Below are 16,864 nucleotides of genomic sequence, written 5' to 3'. Positions count from 1 at the left end.
GCAAAAAGGGATTTTCACGAGAAAGGAGGAGGAGACAGGAGACAGGGGGGCGGGGCGGTCTAGATTCCCTTTTGCCTCTTTCCTTGTCCTGCTGTGCTTCCCTTGTGCTGCCCAGGGCCAGTCCTTTCCCTCGGCGGGCCCTCGCTTCCTCACCTGGGAAAGGAAGAAATCAAAGCTGACGACCTCGGAGGTTTACCTGTCCTTCTCATGCAGCAGCAGCCTCTCAAAGTGAAGGTGTAGCTTCTGGCCCTCGGGAGCTTCGATCGTCCACACACAGAACTGACTCCCGTTGGCGTTGCCAGGGTAACTTGGAGAGAGGACATGGCCGATGGTGGCGTTGTGCACAGTCCCTCCACATGGGGCTGGGGGCAGAAGGCGAGAGAGGGCAGAGGGAGAAGGGAGAGGGAGAGAGAGTCAGTGTTCCATCCCCCCTGACCTCCAGCCCTACCCTTTCTTGGGAGAAACAAACAGGGTGGGAAGAGAGAGACAGACCATGGAGAAGCCCTGGCCTGCTGGGTGGGGTTCATCCTGTTTGATAGGAGATGTCATTCCATGATATGGACCATCACCATGTGTGTCTCATGGTAGGGAAGGACTGTGATTTAAGGATGCTTCTATGGTGCTGGCTGTGCCCTGGTTCTTCATTACAAAAGGGTCATCAGAAAGACATAAATAGGCAGTTTACAACAGATAGATGCTTTGAGTACTCAGTAAGCCCTAACACATTCAGCCCCCACCAATCACAAAAGAAATGTCATTCTAAACTCTATTCTATTTTCATCCACCAAATTGGTCAAGGTAAAAAGGAGCAATAAACCAGAGATGAGGGAAGGTGAGGGAAAATGGCTACCCTCATTCAGGACTGGTCAGGAGGCAAATTGCATGACCTTTCAGGAGAGCAATTTGGTGAAAAACCTAGAAAGTATTTCCAAATGCTTTGACCTAGTAATTGAGGTTCTGGGAATTTATGCTAAGAAGAGACTTAGAGGTTTTCACAGAAGTGTATGGATGAGGATGTCCACAGCTAGATTTCTTTTTTAAAAAATATATATTTTATTGATATTTTTTACAGAGAGGGAGGAAGAGGGATAGAGGGTTAGAAACATCGATGAGAGAGAAACATCGATCAGCTGCCTCCTGCACACTCCCCACTGGGGATGTGCCCACAACCAAGGTATAGGCCCTTGACCGGAATCGAACCTGGGACCCTTCAGTCCGCAGGCTGATGCTCTATCCACTGAGTCAAACTGGTTAGGGCATCGATTTTTTTCCTAAGAGCCAAAACAGGATAACCAACATGAATGTCTACTCACAGGTGCTCGGTAAATAAATACATTCCATTTGTACAGTTTTAGAAACTGTGCCTTCAAAAAATTGTTGAGAATATAGGAAAAGGCTACTATGCTTTAAGTAAAAAAAAAAAAATCTAGAAAATGGTCTGCCATAACTATTTCAATGAGCTATATGCAAGGGTCAATCGAGGCCATAAATATAAAAGTGACTTGCTCCTATATTCTATATTTTTGTATTTCTTGAAAAAACGCTTTTTTAGCTTTGGCCGGTGTGACTCAGTTTGGTTGGGCATTGTCCTATGCACCGAAAGATCACACGTTCGATTCCCAGTCAGCACACATGCCCAGGTTGTGGGGTTCAATCGCTGGTTGGGGTGCATGTGGGAGTTGACCGATCGATGTTTCTCCTTCACATCAATGTCTCTCTCTCTCTCCCTCTCCCTTCCTCTCTATCTCTAAAATAAATAAAAAAGCATGTCCTTGGGTGAGGATTAAAATATATACATATACACATTTTTTTTTAGAACCATATAATACTTTTATCATAAAAATCTAATAAATATTAAAAAATGATTTATGAACTGGGAAGAGTTGTACAAGTGTAAAGAGGTAGGTAAATCTAATAAATATTAAAAAATGATTTATGAATTGGGAAGAGTTGTACAAGTGTAAAGAGGTGGCCTGCCCTAACTGGTTTGGCTCAGTGGATAGAGTGTCGGCCTGCGGACTGAAGGGTCCCAGGTTCGATTCCGGTCAAGGGCATGTACCTTGGTTGCGGGCACATCCCCAGTGGGGAGTGTGCAGGAGGCAGCAGATCGATGTTTCTCTCTCATCGATGTTTCTAACTCTATTCCTCTCCCTTCCTCTCTGTAAAAAATCAATAAAATATATTTTAAAAAAAGAGGTAGGCCTATTCTTAGTCTTAAGAGATACTTGGGTCTCATTAAATGGTTTTCAGGTGACTAATGAGAACTTGCCATAGGAGACTCGGCGGTGAATTCAAGCAATGACATTGCCCAGAAGCCTAGCTCTCCTTTTAGCACCACGGACAGAGCACCGCGTCCCTGGCTCTCTCCTGGCTGCCTTCCCGTCCTAAATTGGAGGTTCAAGCCTGGCTGTGTTAGGTACCTGCTGTGGATCTGGGACAAGTTACGGAAGCTCTCTGAACCTTGAGTTCACTGTAAAATGGGGATAATAATTTCATCCTCCTTAATAAGTAGCCGTGGTGAGAAACGAATGAAATGATTGGTGTAGTCCCTGGCACAGAGGAGCTCAAAACACAGCCAGCATCATCGTCCCATGGCTCAGGAGCTAAGGAGCTGGAGGACCCTGACCATGCTGGGGGCGCAGGCCATCTGTCCTCTCCAGGGTGCCCCTCATTTGCTGCCTCTCTGTTCCCCTTTCTTGCCTTATTAAGCCGACTGATAGCTCTGTTTGGTTTCATTTTGCCAGCCCTGGCTCTCCATCCATCTTTCTTAGCACAAATTGAGGCTTAATTCCTTCTTGATTTCACACATAGATAAAAATTAGCGCGAGGGAGGCGCAGAGACCAACTGCCCTATGGTTTGGGTTTTTTTTTTCTTTGTTAAAAAGAAGAAAAATTCTGAAGGGCCTTGGGGGAACAATACTGCAACAATGAAATCTCAGGATTTATTATCAGCATTCATTTGCTTTTTGAATTCTGCTGATCATGAATGCCTGGAGGGCAGGAGTTATGTTTATTGCTCCAAGTATTCTCCTTGTACATGGCTCAGGGCCTGGCACATAGTAGGCACTCAGTTAATATGGCAGCCTGAACTCTCCTGGTCACCTTCAGGACTTTTGAACCCAACAGGGTTTTGCTGTGTTGATAGCTGAGGTTTTGTCCACTGGTGCAGGAAGTGTGGTATAGCCCAGTGCCTCGCAGTCTATAATGTGCACACGAATGACGCAGGGGCATGTTAAGGTGCAGATGTTGATGCAGTTGGTCCTGCATGAAGCCCAGGATTGTGCATTTTGAGTCAACTCGCTGGCCTGCAGACCGCATTTTGTGTGGTGAAGGTGTAGAAAGGGAGAGAGCTCAGCAGAGAAGGGTTCTGGATTCAGTTCAATGGCTGTCTGGTGGCTTTGGCCACGTGCCTTCACCTCCATGAGCCTCAGTTTCCTTATCTGTGTAATGGGGATAATGGTTCCACCACATAGGATTCCTTAAGGATTTATTGCAGCCCTGGCATGGTGCTCAGTACATACTGACTCAAAATATAGCAGCAGCATGAACACCACAAGCACAAGGAACAAGAGAATAAATAGATACATTAGGCTTCATCAAAATTAAAAATGGGTTGTTTGGTTTTTGTTTTTTTTTGCATCAAAGGACACTACCAAGACAAGAAAGGACAACCCACAGAGTGGGAGAAGATATTTGCAAATCATATATCTAATAAAGGTCTCATAGCCAGAATATATAAAGAGCTCTTTCAATTCAACAACAACAAGACAAACAACCAAATAAAAAAATGGGCCAAGGACTTGAACAGACATTTCTCCTAGAAGATGTACAAATGGCCAGTAAAGATAAGCATGTAAAGATGCTCAATAATATTATTAGCCATCAGGGAAATGCAAATCAAAACCACACGAGATACCCCTTCACACCCCCTAGGATGGCTATGAAAATAAAAAGAACACACGGACAATAGCGAGTGTTAGTGGGAATGTGGAGAAAATGGTACTCTTGAACGTGGTTGGCTGGTGGGAATGTAAAATGGTGCAGCCACTGTGGAAAATAGTTTGATGGTTCCTGAAAAGGTTATACATAGAATTATCATAGGACCCAGCAATTCCACTACTGGGTACATACCCAAGAGAAGTGGAAACATATGTACACCCAAAAACTCGTGCACAAATATTCATAGCAGCCCGATTCATAATAGCCCAAAGTGGGAACAACTGTCTACCAATGAATGAACATGATATAAGGTGGTCTCTCTATACAATGGACTATAATCCAGCCGTAAGAAGGCATAAAGTTCTGACACACGCTACAACATGGATGAACCTTGGGAACAATATGCTAAGTGAACGAAGCCAGTCACAAAGGATCACACATATGATTCCATTGATAGGAAATGTCCGGAATAGACAGATTCGTGGAGACACAAAGCATATTGTGGTGGCCAGGATGGAGGGGGAGGAGAGAAAGGATGGATGAACCTTGGGAACAATATGCTAAGTGAACAAAGCCAGTCACAAAGGATCACACATGATATGATTCCATTGATAGGAAATGTCCAGAATAGGCAAATTCATGGAGACACAAAGCATATTGGTGGTGGCCAGGATGGAGGGGGAGGATAGAAAGGGGGTGACTGCTAACGGGGACAGAGTTCCTTTTTGGGGGTGATAAAGGTGTTCTGGAGCTACACAGCGGTGATGGTGGCACAATACTGTGAATGCACTAAATGTCACTAATGGTAAAGTTCACGTGACGTGTCGTTTATCACATAATGCAACTGTAAGTGGCAGCGGTCATCTGCATTTGGCGCGGTCTCTCCCCCGGGTGAGAGCCTTTTCCTGAGGTCAGTCTTAATGCCCTGGGCCTTGGTCTCGTCCCTCCTCCTGAGCCATCCCTGTTGGTCCAGCCGAGGCTGGCGGGTACCTGAGCAGATGGGCTCGTGGCTGCTCCAGTGGGGCTTGGAGGCGTTGATGCACATCAGCGTCTTGGCGCCCTGCAGCTCGTAGCCCAGGTGGCAGTGGAAGTGGGCCACCCCGCCTGAGTGCAGGTCCATGACGGTGACGTCCCCATAGTCCGGCCGGCGGGGGAAGCTGCAGCTCAGCATGAAGGCTGGGGAGAAATGCAGAGGCAGACAGTCATCCCCCGGGGGCAGAGCTAAAGAATGGGACCCACACCCTGGGAGCCAGTGTGTGCTGGGGAGGAAAGATGGGGTCCCTAGTGGCTCCGGAGAGCTGCAGGGGGCATTTTTGTGTCTCTTGTTGGCCCTATGGCGCCAAGACAAGCCAGGTGAGCACCCTTTCAAGGTTCAAAGATCCCCTAACCCTGTTTAACCAGAGGCAACAAGTTTGGGGTGAACAATGAGTTCCCAAACCTCGTTTGAGCCCCTCTCCACATGGACCTAGAATGGCTTCTCCTTGCGCATAGAAGGGGCAGTATTGCCCAAGCAGGGGAGTCCCTCCTGCACGAACATCTCAGTACTTTGAAATTCCAGCATTTACCAGAACTGCCAGGAGGTTTTATTATTTACTGTGTTAAAGAAATACACAGATGATGACACCAGAGATGAAAATAATGTTTTGACAGCTGTAATTCAATATGATTGGCTTCCTTTTTCATTGAGATTGTCTTTTAATGCTCTTAAAAATATTATTTTGAAAAGGGGTCCATAAATTTTTATCAAACTGTAAAGGCGGGTGGTTCCCCCCAGGAGAAAAAGTTTGAGAATCTTTGGCTCCAGGGGGAAACTGAGGCAGACGGCGACATCCTACCCTGGTAGTGCAGCTGGAAGGTGCCCAGGCCATCGTCCTGGAAGGTGCGGAAGTAGACGGAGATGGTGTTGGTGGGGCTTCGGATCACCTGCCCCTCCACGAGGAGCGTCTGGTTGGCCAGGACGGTCAGGGTGGGGCCGTCCACCCCACGGATGGAGAGCAGCTCCCCCTCAGACAGGTTGACACTCTTCACCTGGGGACAGGCAGGGGTAGACACAGAAAAACCGAGTCAGGTTTGAGCCGTGGCCCTCGGACGCTGCCAGGCTGCCAATGCAGCACCTGCAACCAGCCCCTAGTCAATGGGACAGAGGGAAGCCAAGCTGAAGGGCAGCCCCTTGCCCAAAGTCATGCAGCTTTAACTAGTAGAGCTAAGACCCCCAAACCCAGATGTTGGAGCACTATGTCACCCTGGTTTTCTATCTGAGTTTGCGGCAAAGGTTTACGAATCAAATGCACTGGATGGGGCTTGAGAGAGAGAGAGAGAGAGAGAGAAGCTGGATATCAGAAGACTCCTTCTGGGTATAATGCCTCCAATTTGTCAACAGGTCCCCGTGAGAGAGAGAGGGAGAGAGAGAGAGAGAAGCAGGATATCAGAAGATGCCTCCAATATAATGCCTCCAATTTGTCAACAGGTCCCCTTCCCTTCATGTGTGCTAAGCTATCTCAGCTGTGCACCGAGTTAGGAACTCCTATTCACTCGTCAAAGCCTGGCTCAAATTGCCCTGGTTAGGGCAACAAGAGAACCAAACTAGCCAGGATGATAATAGTAAGCCTGACTCAGACAATCCCTCCGAGACTTCCTGTGGGAAGAGGCAGCCACTCAGGGGGCCTCTCTGGGTTACCTGGAGCTCCACCCCGTAGCCGGTGTAGACCGTCACGTTGTACGTGCACTCAAGGAAGCTGTTGAGGGGCAGCGGCGGGTAGTCGCTGGAGTCGATGTAGCCTTCGGGATCTGAGAGGCTCACACTGCAGAGAGCTGGAGGAAAGCACCGGAATCAGGACGCGGACAAGAGCTCAGATGGGACGTCTTAGGGACTAATATTTTGTCCCCATTTTAAAGATAAGTAAACCAAAGACCAGAGAGGGGCAGCATCTGGGTCAAGCTCACACAGCAATAGGGTTCAAACCCAGAGATCATACTATTGAACGAGTGACCACATTGCATCTGTCCAGATCCGCGTAGGATGGACAGTTGGTGTCTCTGTTTGAAGATGGAAAAGAAGATAGAAAAAGAAAGGCTGAGCCATGGAAGTTAAGTAAACCAAAGACCAGAGAGGGGCAGCATCGGGGTCAAGCTCACACAGCAATAGGATTCAAACCCAGAGATCATACTACTGAACGAGTGACCACATTGCATCCGTCCAGATCCGTGTAGGATGGACAGTTGGTGTCTCTGTTTGAAGATGGAAAAGAAGATAGAAAAAGAAAGGCTGAGCCATGGAAGTGCATTTTATCAAGTCTAGAGAAGTGCATGTAACGGTAAAAGCAAAGGCACGCTACGGCCTTCCGGGCAGGCTGTTCCAAGATGGAAAGGCTTTGAATCCCGCTCATCAGCTGTGTGGCCTTGGGCAGGTTGCTTGATGTCTCAGGGTCTCAGTTGGCCCATCTTTAAAATGGGGATACTGAGTCTGAGCCACAGGATCAAGCTCATAGCTAGTGTTGGATAGATGGTAATGGTTGGAGGACCTGGACCTCCCTGCCCACCCATGCCCTGCCCGCTGTAGGTGCCTCCGTGATGCTGCAGGAGGCTGGAGCTGGGGGCCGCATACCTGGGGCCTGCTCCGTGGTGATGACCGTGGTTGTGATAATGGTGGACGTCGTGGTCTCCTGGCTCTCCTCTGAGGCTGACCCAGTCAGCTCATTCTCACCTTTGTCCATCAAGGTCATGGGACTGGCGTCCTCAAGAGGAGCCTCCTGGGCCTCATCGGGCACCGTGGGCTCCCCGGGGTCCGGCCTCTGGGGGAGCGTGTGGGCCATGTAGGGCTGCGAGGTGAAGGGAGAGATCTGCAGGGGCGCAGGTGTCGTGGGCACTGCACCTTGCCTCCGGTCCAGCCAGAGGGGCTCCTCCGACGATGGCAGCCGAAATGTCTCCTCACCCTCAGAGGCCACAGGGTCAGGGTCCCCGGGCGGGCCAGGCTTCTCCATGGCGGAGGAGGGGAGACCCAGGCCCGGGGATGTAGGCTGGGACCCCACCCTTGGGAGACCGGCGGCGGAGGTGGCCTTGGGTCGCAGCTGCTTCCTGGATGAGTTGGCCTGCTTGAGCGAAGACAGCTTCTTCCTGGGGAGGGAGGCGAACTTGGTGCTGGGCTCCTCTGGTAGCAGCGTGGACAGGGCCACGGGGTCTGGACGAAGGGAGGCGGTGGTCCCGTCCAGCTCCGGGTCCCGATGCTCTTCCCCGGACGGTGCTGGGCTGGGAGGGGCGGGTGTCACCTTCTCTTCCAGGCTGTCTCTGCTCAGACTGCCACCCCCCAGTGCTCCCGAGGGTAGGAGGTACGTACTCGAAGGGCCTGCATCTCCCTCCAGGGGCGCATCTTGGGAAGAGGAGAAAAGACACCAGTTAGCTTGGGGCTGGGGGTTTAGCTCCTCCGCCTTTTCTCAGGCTCAGATGGCCCTTCTACGGGGTCTCCAAAGCTGGTCAGGATGAGGCACAGCCGATCCACAGATATGGGGGCTGCCTGTCCCTCCCTCTCCCTTCTCTCCTGCTTCTATCCTTTCCTTCTTCATTTTTTCCTCTCCCTTTCTCCTTTTGCTGACCATGGAGATCAGGGTGGACCGTGCCAGGCCCGAGCTAAGCAATAGGGCCATGGAAGCCCAGGGCACGACCGTTTCACAGTCCAGCTGCATATGTCCCGGGAGAGGCAATAGGAAAGTAGAGATAATCACATTCGATGCGATACATGCTTAGAAAGAGAGAAGCTTGGCCTGTTACCAGGACAGAGAGGACAGGCCCCTAACCCAGGGTGCAGAGCAGGGCCTCCATGCACAGCCGGGCAGGCTGCTCGCTGCACAGGGACATCCCACTCAGAGGACGAGAGGGGCCGTAACCGGTCACCCTCTCCTTCCAGCTCGTGCCTGGCTCAGGGCTCTATTGCCCTGGGACCGAGGGAGCAAGCTTCTTCTTCTTCTTTTTTTAAATTAAATAATATACAAGTGACCTTGTGGGAGACACAGAAATATTTGAGGGTTCAGAATCGTGGGGCAGGTTCAGAAGAGAGGGGTGTGAGGAGCCTGGAGGCCTGGCTGAGGCCAGCAGGAACGAAGGGGGCAGGGGCAGAGGCGGAAGCTAATTCCAAAGAACCTGTGAGGTCGGGGCCAGGGACTGGTGGCCTCGTGTCCGCTGCCGGTTCCTTCTGATTTGTTTTTGTCTGGAAAGTAAAACCACCTAGTCACCTTAAATATGGGCTGGCCCCGGCGGCTGGCTGGCAGACTCCTGCCTGAAATCGGCTCCGTGGATTTGAGACCCACGCTGCCAACTGCATGCTGACAAATGGCTTTACCGCTCTGAGCCTCAGTGTCTTCATCTGTAAAATGGGGCTTTTCTTCCCTATTTCCCAGGGTTGGCCTCGTTTAATACGTCAATGCACGTAAAACATACATACGTACATAGTACATATGGGTGCCTCACACACAGGGAGTGCCCAGTACATGCCAGCTGCTGCCACTGTTTTTACTCTCATCATTGGAACATGGCCCTGAGCAGGAAGCCGGAGCGGTCAGAACGGGCCCGATGACTGCCTCGAGATCGCGAGGAATTATATTCTGGGGACAAGGGTGCTCTGACAGATAGCTGTCCTTGTCGATTTGCTGTAGAGAGACACTCACTCAGCCACAGTCTCCAGCCCTTCGGCACTGTCATTTAAATTTATCTTCGCGGCCCTTCGGAAAGACTCGTTTACTTTCACAGAGTCAGCGGCAGTGGCTTAATCTATATAGACTGCAACAGTTTGCAACTGCACCAACAAATGTTCCTGTTGTGTAACATCGATTATCAGCCAGTGTGCACTGCAGGCTGACGGCGGTGCCAGGGCGGGAGCGCGCACGGGGAGGAGAGGATGTGTGGATGACCGGAGGGCAGAGCTAGGGCATTCAGGGGCCAAGCAGGTTTCCTGGTCCAAGGTGGGAAGCGTTGAGGTTTCAGAGTTGAATGTGGGTTCAAATCCTGCCTCTGATGGTTAGAAGCCACAAGGGCCCGGGCAAGTCCATTAAGCCTCTTGTATGTAACAGATATTCCATCTGCCTCATAGGATGAGGGCAGATGTGGGTCTGCCCCAAAGCTGTGATCAGGGGACATGATTGATGCCGACTGTGGAGTGACAATAGGGTGATGGGACAGAAAGAGTGGCAGACATCGGTCAGGGAACTAGCTCCTGAGACCCGATGCAGAGAGCTTGGGTGCAACCAGGGGTTGAGGGATCCGGACAGTGGTCCTATTCTGGCCTCTACTCCCTAGCATAACTTTGTGTAGGTCTCTTCTCTCCATCTTCTCTCCCTGTGTCAAATGGGCTGCCTGGGCTAGATAAAGGCAGTGTCCAGCTCTGACACTGTCAATTTCTATAGGCGGATCTGGGAATTGACAATTATTTTTAGAGCCTTTTGTTCATTTTGTTTTAAAAAGGGCAAAGTGACAGCCTGGATCCTGACATTGACTCGTGAGTTTTGGTTGGGTCCTGTGGCTACATGAGTTTCAGCTAGTCCCTTCACAACATGTCCCCTGATCACAGAGGGGGAGGTGAGAGAGAGGAAGAGGAAGAGGAAGAGGGAGAAAGAGATTAGGAAAACAAGTTTCGTCAGAGAAGGTGATAAAAGGATGATGAGTGACAGAAAGCATGGCAGTGTGCCTTGGCCACAATCGTATTATTTATAACATTTGATGTTTGATAACTTTATCGAACGCTGACTGTGTGCCAGGCACGTGCTAAATGCCTTGTTCCCTCATTGAATTCTTCATTCCTCATTTTAAACTTCATTTAGTTCTTTCTCAGCCTTATTAGGTAGACATTATTATTCCTCTTTTACGGATGGGCAAACGGAGGCTTCCGGATGTTAATGTTCCCAGGCCACAGAGCAAAGCTGGGTTTCCAACCTCGGTTTTCCTGATGCCAAAGACCATGCTACCAACGCTCTTAAGAATGATGGGGTATTGTGGTCACTGACATCCTCCTCCAACTCAGCTTGAAGCAGCCTTTCCCCTCCACCCCCAACTCCTCTCTCTCTAACCCTCCTTCTGTTTGCATCTCTGCTGGGTGATCTATTTAGGTTGTGTTTGAAACCTCCCAGATGATACTCCCCACCCCCACCCTTCCCCCAGTGTTCCCAGCTCAGAGCTCACACATGCTGGAATCTCTCTGGCCAGCTCCAACCTGAGGGCCACGTCCAGGACAGATGGGTGTGTATCTGTGGTCCACAGTGCCTGCAGTCTGCCAGGCCCGAAGGCCTTGATCTCCGCCGGGATGCTGGCCAGAGGAGGGCTGGGCAAAACCAAGTCAAAATTGGATTCTAGGGCCTCAGAGACCCAGCAAGTTAATAACTTGCTTGAATAGGCTGGCTTTTCCTGGGGCCTCAATGACCATGGAGTTAAATGAACTTCTCTTTCTCAGAGCCCTTCACATTTCCAGTCACCACAGTCGCATCTGGCAGATCCTTCACCACGTGCGCCTAGTGCCCACCCAAAGGCTGTCAATCAATCAATGAGTGAAAGCCTTGGGTCCCCCCTCTCTCTGCTGGTTGACACGCCGCAGGAGAGCGTCAATGCTCTAGGATGGGGTCCCTGCACTCAAGCAGACAGACACCACCCAATGGTAACCACGTGCGGATATCAAACCGAGGAGATGGAGCATTAATTAAATCCATGCTGACGCTGTTCTCCTCCCTCCAGACAGAAGGGAGCAGCATGGACGGCGACTGAGCATATGTTCTGCCATCCGAGTCGGGGAGGAAGCACCTCTCTCTCTTTTCTAGCTTGGGTGGGGAGGTGGGACATTCGCATCCCATTACAGCAAAGAAAAGCACCGGTTCTGAAACGCTGAAGCTGAAGGTCTGCGTCTCACATCCTGGGTGGCTGCGGAATGGCCAGGACGGGCGCGGATTCCACCCCTGTATCTCCCAGCAGGCGCACGGTGATGGGACGCAGTGCGGGGAAACAGAAGCTGAGGGTGCTTCTGCCATAATGCTCAGTGAGACGAGCAAGCTGTAAAATTCTACGGTGTGTAGGAAAATGACCAGAAACAATCAACTGAAACAAATCGCCACGCGGAGAGCTGCCCTGACTTGGAACAGCACCCGCAGGACGGTCCTGGCTGCCTGTGGGGTGGGGCTGCTGGGGATGTGTTTTCTTCCCTCTCCTTTTTGGTATTTTTCCAAAACCTGTATGATAAATATTTAATTCTTTCTTAAGTGAAAACAAATGGATGGAAAGAGCAGGGGTTCACGGCTGCCTTTAGCATCTAGTGAGGTAGAGGCCGAGGGGAGGCAGACGGACACATCTGTAATCACGGAAGCAGGTCATCCACTCCGAGTCATCGAGCCACTTTGGAGCTCAATTTCCTGGTGGGGAGAATGATAATTCCTCTCTCACTGGACTGTTCCTGTCATCGTGAGCACCTTTAGGAGGCAGGACTGGCGGGGCATCAGTTGAAGTAATTTTGGTAAAGGGTTCTACAAAAAGGTTACATTCTCATTCTCATAATTAACACCTGATTCAGGGGTGGTTTCTGGTACCTTCACTCTCCGCAATAATGACTTGCCTAGCCTGCTCTGGTGGGTTTGGTTGGCCCCAACACAGACAAAACCAAAATTACATATCACGTCTTATAGCTCAAAGATTCCTAGAGGTCATGGTTTTCAACCCATGCAGAGGAGGGACATTCAGTCCAGAGAGGGAAAACGAGCAGCTCAGGGTTACACAGCACCTTAGCGGCAAGACACGGCTATTTCAGGCTTGAAAAACCACTCCAGAGTACACTGAACAAAACCAAAACCCAAAGCAGGAACACCTGGCCCACCCTGAAGAATGCTGGTCGAGTTCTATGACTTCTACATCTGGGCTGGGTAATTCTTTGCTGGAAGGAGGGGAATATGTTGGGCAGCATCCCTGGCCTCCATCCACTAGATGGCGGTAGCACTCCTGGTTGTGACAATCCAGATTGATTCCACAAGGTGCCAAAGGTCCCCAGGTGGGCTGGGGCGGCTGCAGGGTGGAGGTGTAGGGGTGAGAGGATGGGGGGAGGGGGGCAAAATTACCCCTGGTTGATGACCTCTGGGTTAACCAGAATGAACAAAACAGGCGACTTGCCCTCAATGGAGTAGACCTTCCTTCCATTCTCGGAGAGCAGATCAACTTGGTTTTGCTGGCATCAGTGAATTTTAAGGTTGGAGAAGATCTTAGCATTAACCCATGTTATAAAAACTGAGTTTTCTTCTCCCACTCACATTTGCTCATCAATTTATTCATTCATATCCATCCATCCACCCAATGAGCGCCTATCATGTGCTAGCCAGGTGCTGGCATCAGAGGCCCACCTTGGAGAGTGACTAGCAGGAGCTGGTGAGCACGGCCCACTCCTTTCGTTCAGCTGGAGAGGACCCAGCACTCCTGGCTTACTAGGTCCCGAGGGCAAGAGGACCCTCAGAGAGATGAATGTGCCACTCTCACCTGGACTTTGAGAAGACTTTCTGGGGCACAGGGCAGAGGTGGGAGGTGGGTTTGGGGAACAGTGGGGTTCCATCTCCTGCCTCAGTTGCAGCCCCTACCTGTATCCACACGCTGACAATACTGACATTGAGATGGCAACTTACACTCCACAAGTGCATCCCCAGATGTGATCTTATCCTAACCCCCAAGCAATTCTAAAATGGGCATTTTATTTCCCCCACTTTATAGATGAAAGAAAAAATATCCAGGCTCACAGAGAGGAAGTGACTTGTCCAAAATCATCCGGCCAATGGGGTAAACACTTTCTGACCTTGTTTTCTGGGATCTTTCCTCTTTCCCACTTTCTCAAATGATTTTTTTCCCATAAAATAGTTTATCTGAAAAAAAATTCAAGAACATCTGAAACAACAAATCAAAAGTAGAAGCACTGTCCCCCCCTGCCCTGTCCATCACGCCTGCCTTCTAAAGGGAGTCAGAGTAAGTAGGATCTTGCTGAATCTTCAAATAAAACGTCTTCATATAAAAATAATAAAGCATTTTTACCTGAAAAGGGGTGATAGCACATAGGAGCGTGGGGTTGGGGTCAGGATGGCTTGTGTCCCGCGTCCAGCCTGCGGCTGGCTGTCCCACGAGACCTAGGCGGCCGCTTCCCTTCTCTGGGCCTCACTGTTCCCTTCAGCAAGGTGGGCCTGCACCAGCCTTCTCTCCCAGGGTTGCCAGAGAGTAAAATGCAATCTTGAGGGGAAGGCACGGGGCTCACACAGCAGCAGCCTGTCAGCGTTCATGAGCACTGATGTCGCTTTCTGTCTCTCTGAGGAGTCACAGAGGTCCTGCGTTGTCTATATTGCTCTGTCACTTACTGAGAAAGGGATCTTGAAATATCTCAGTCATTCAAAAAGTATTCAAGACGAAGGCAACCAGTACCCCCCATGTCTGCACCTGCAGCTTAAGAAAGAGGATGCAACCAGCACAGTAGAAGCCCCTGTTAGTTCTTCCTGACTGTAGTCTTCATCTCTTCCTCCCTAGGGGGATTACTGTCCTGAATTTGACCTCTGGCCTTCTCATTTACTGTGTGCATTGTTATTATTTTACTATGATCCTTATTTACTGTCTGCATTTGTGTATTTACATGGCAATGTCTCTGAACAATAGATGAGACTGTGTGGCATGCTTTAAAATATTATAAACACAGTTTTCCCATAAGGCTCCTCCTGAAACCTGCTCTTTCCTTTTCTTTCCTTCTCTCTTCTCTTCTCTTTCAACACTTTTTGAGATTCATCCGTGTCGATAGTGTAGTTTTGACCCGTTCATTGTTTACTGCTGTAGAGTTTTCCACACATTAGTAACCCACCACCAATTTCTGGCTTCAAGTCCATCACGAATATCTCTGTGTCAGCACAGAAAGGTGAATCTTGGTCAACTTGATGCTGGATAAGCATGCTTCCATTTATGACATCGTGGCTGGAGAGAGATTCTAGATGAAGCTCCCCCTTGACTTGTTCTAATCACCAACATAATTTCATGATGGTACCAGCAGAGTGCAAAGCCCTCCCATCCCCGTCAATCACATGGTTTGTTTTGTTTGGTGTCTTCGCCGTGGTCACATGGAGAGAGGGGAGACTTGGGTTCGAGGTACATATCACCCGAAACAGCACACCAAACTGCACATGTGGGCCCACAGCCCGGCTGGACCCTCCAGAGTCCGCTTTAGAACCCCAGGGGGCCCCTGGGGACTTGCAGCAGGTGTTAGGAGGACCAGCCTGTGCAGGCAGAAGGAACTTGCAGTGTTTGGGCTACGAGAGGAATGAATTATCCGACAATTGTCCTCTGTGAGCTGGCTTCTCCCCCACTAATGGGCCTCCTTGCTAATTCATGTTGGGTTCAGAAAGCCTCGAACATTCTTTGATGTCCAGTTACATCCCATCAGAGCCGAGGTCTGGCGGGCATCCATCTCCCCCATGAATGAGCGCCGATAGCTGCTGGCACAGGGGTGTGATCCTGCCTTTGTGTCTTTAACAATCTGATTAACTGTGGTCACAGCAGTGCCAACTGATTAGCATGGAAACGCTTCCCACCTCCGGCCCTGCCTCCCTCCGCCCACCCCCACTCCATTCACGTGCGACTGGGTGATTTGTCGTTCAGGAGCGAGGGGGAGAGGAACACAGTGTGATTTATTTGTGTCCCTGAAAATCAGTGAGTCACTGAGGGAGGGCTGGGAGGCAGACACACAAGACAGCTCAGAGAGGAAACCCGCGGTGGGAAATCCAGATTCAGTGACATCTCCCCTCGCACAGACAAATGGAATACGTGGGAATGAATCCGGACGGTTCGAGAGTGAGTTTAAAATGCACCCCAAGTTTGCAATGTCTCGTCACCTGTTTGCTCAGCTTCACAGACAAGAATAACAAGCAAATCAGCATCCCCGGATTGCTAACGAGGTGCTCAGAGGTGGAGAGAAGCCAGGCAGTCAGGAGGCCTGACCTCAGCACTGGTTACATCATCAAACCACCGTGTGACCTTGACCAGCTCCGTCTCTCAGAGCCTTGGTTTCCGGCCGCCTCGGGTGAGGACGGTGATCGTTGCCTGACCAATCTTAAAGAAGCAGACACTGAGGCGGTCGTGAGAGTCGTGTGCATGACTGAGTTTTAAGATGTTCACAGCAGTTTTACAACCGAACCTCCAGGCTTAATGCGTTTCACTGCGGAGATGAGGGCGGGCCTCTCATCAGATGTAACCGACGACAGGGGCTTTATTTGCTAGGGACAAACGAGACCTTCCCACGGCTTTATTGGCGAAGCTGAAATGCTGTTTTCTTCTTTTCCTGAAAAGTAGCTGATACGATCTTCATCTAAATGATGAGGAAGGGTTGGTAGGATTTGAACCAGGGCTGCCTGGCCCCAACCCATGCCTGTATTTGTTCTGTGTCTCCTCCAGCTGGCCCCTGAGCCCAGGGCCGGCTGCTTCCAGAGTGAGTGCCAAGTGCTTCCTACTACACACACGTTAGCACAGGATCTGCTCCAGCTACGGGGTCCCTAGGGACAAGGAGAACACTAACTGTGCCCCATGGTGCCCCTCCCGAGGACTGCCCTGCAGAGAAAAGTGGAAGGACGGTTGACACGAGGCAGAATCCCAAGTCACCTCGGAGGAGGGGGAGCTGGCCTACACCATTTCACAGATGGGCAAACTGAGGCCTGTGGTTTGAAGGAAAGAGCTCTGGATTAGGACAGTCAGTACGCCTCATGAACTCACTCTGTGGCCTTTGGTAAGTCCACTGACATCACAAGGGCTCCATTTTATCCTCTGTATAATGGAATGATTTCTTCAAGTAAATCCTTAAGAGGAGAGACTGCATGTAACTGTGCCGTCAGGGAGGAACTCAGCAGGTCTGGGTTGCCCACACCCTGCACATTCCTCGGTTCCTGGCAAGGACCCTCTGAAA

The 16,864-nt window shown here is 50.3% G+C and overlaps 1 protein-coding gene across 1 annotated transcript in view; it reads right to left on the bottom strand.

The window, feature by feature from the left end:
- The window catches only part of SEZ6L (seizure related 6 homolog (mouse)-like), a 91,826-nt gene that overhangs the window by 35,221 nt on the left and 39,741 nt on the right, over positions 1-16,864 (bottom strand). Inside the window, exons 2-6 of the mRNA XM_015562825.1 lie at positions 7,544-8,305; positions 6,617-6,750; positions 5,775-5,967; positions 4,930-5,115; positions 197-362 (exon numbers count right to left, since the gene is read on the bottom strand). Coding sequence (XP_015418311.1) covers positions 197-362; positions 4,930-5,115; positions 5,775-5,967; positions 6,617-6,750; positions 7,544-8,305 — 1,441 coding nt within the window. The remainder of the gene's footprint in view (positions 1-196; positions 363-4,929; positions 5,116-5,774; positions 5,968-6,616; positions 6,751-7,543; positions 8,306-16,864) is intronic.

The sequence above is a fragment of the Myotis davidii genome, unplaced genomic scaffold, assembly GCF_000327345.1.
Source record: "Myotis davidii unplaced genomic scaffold, ASM32734v1 scaffold478, whole genome shotgun sequence".
Taxonomy (NCBI): domain Eukaryota; kingdom Metazoa; phylum Chordata; class Mammalia; order Chiroptera; family Vespertilionidae; genus Myotis; species Myotis davidii.
The sequence above is the reverse complement of the archived record's forward strand: the minus strand, read 5'-3'. Positions and strand labels throughout refer to the sequence as shown.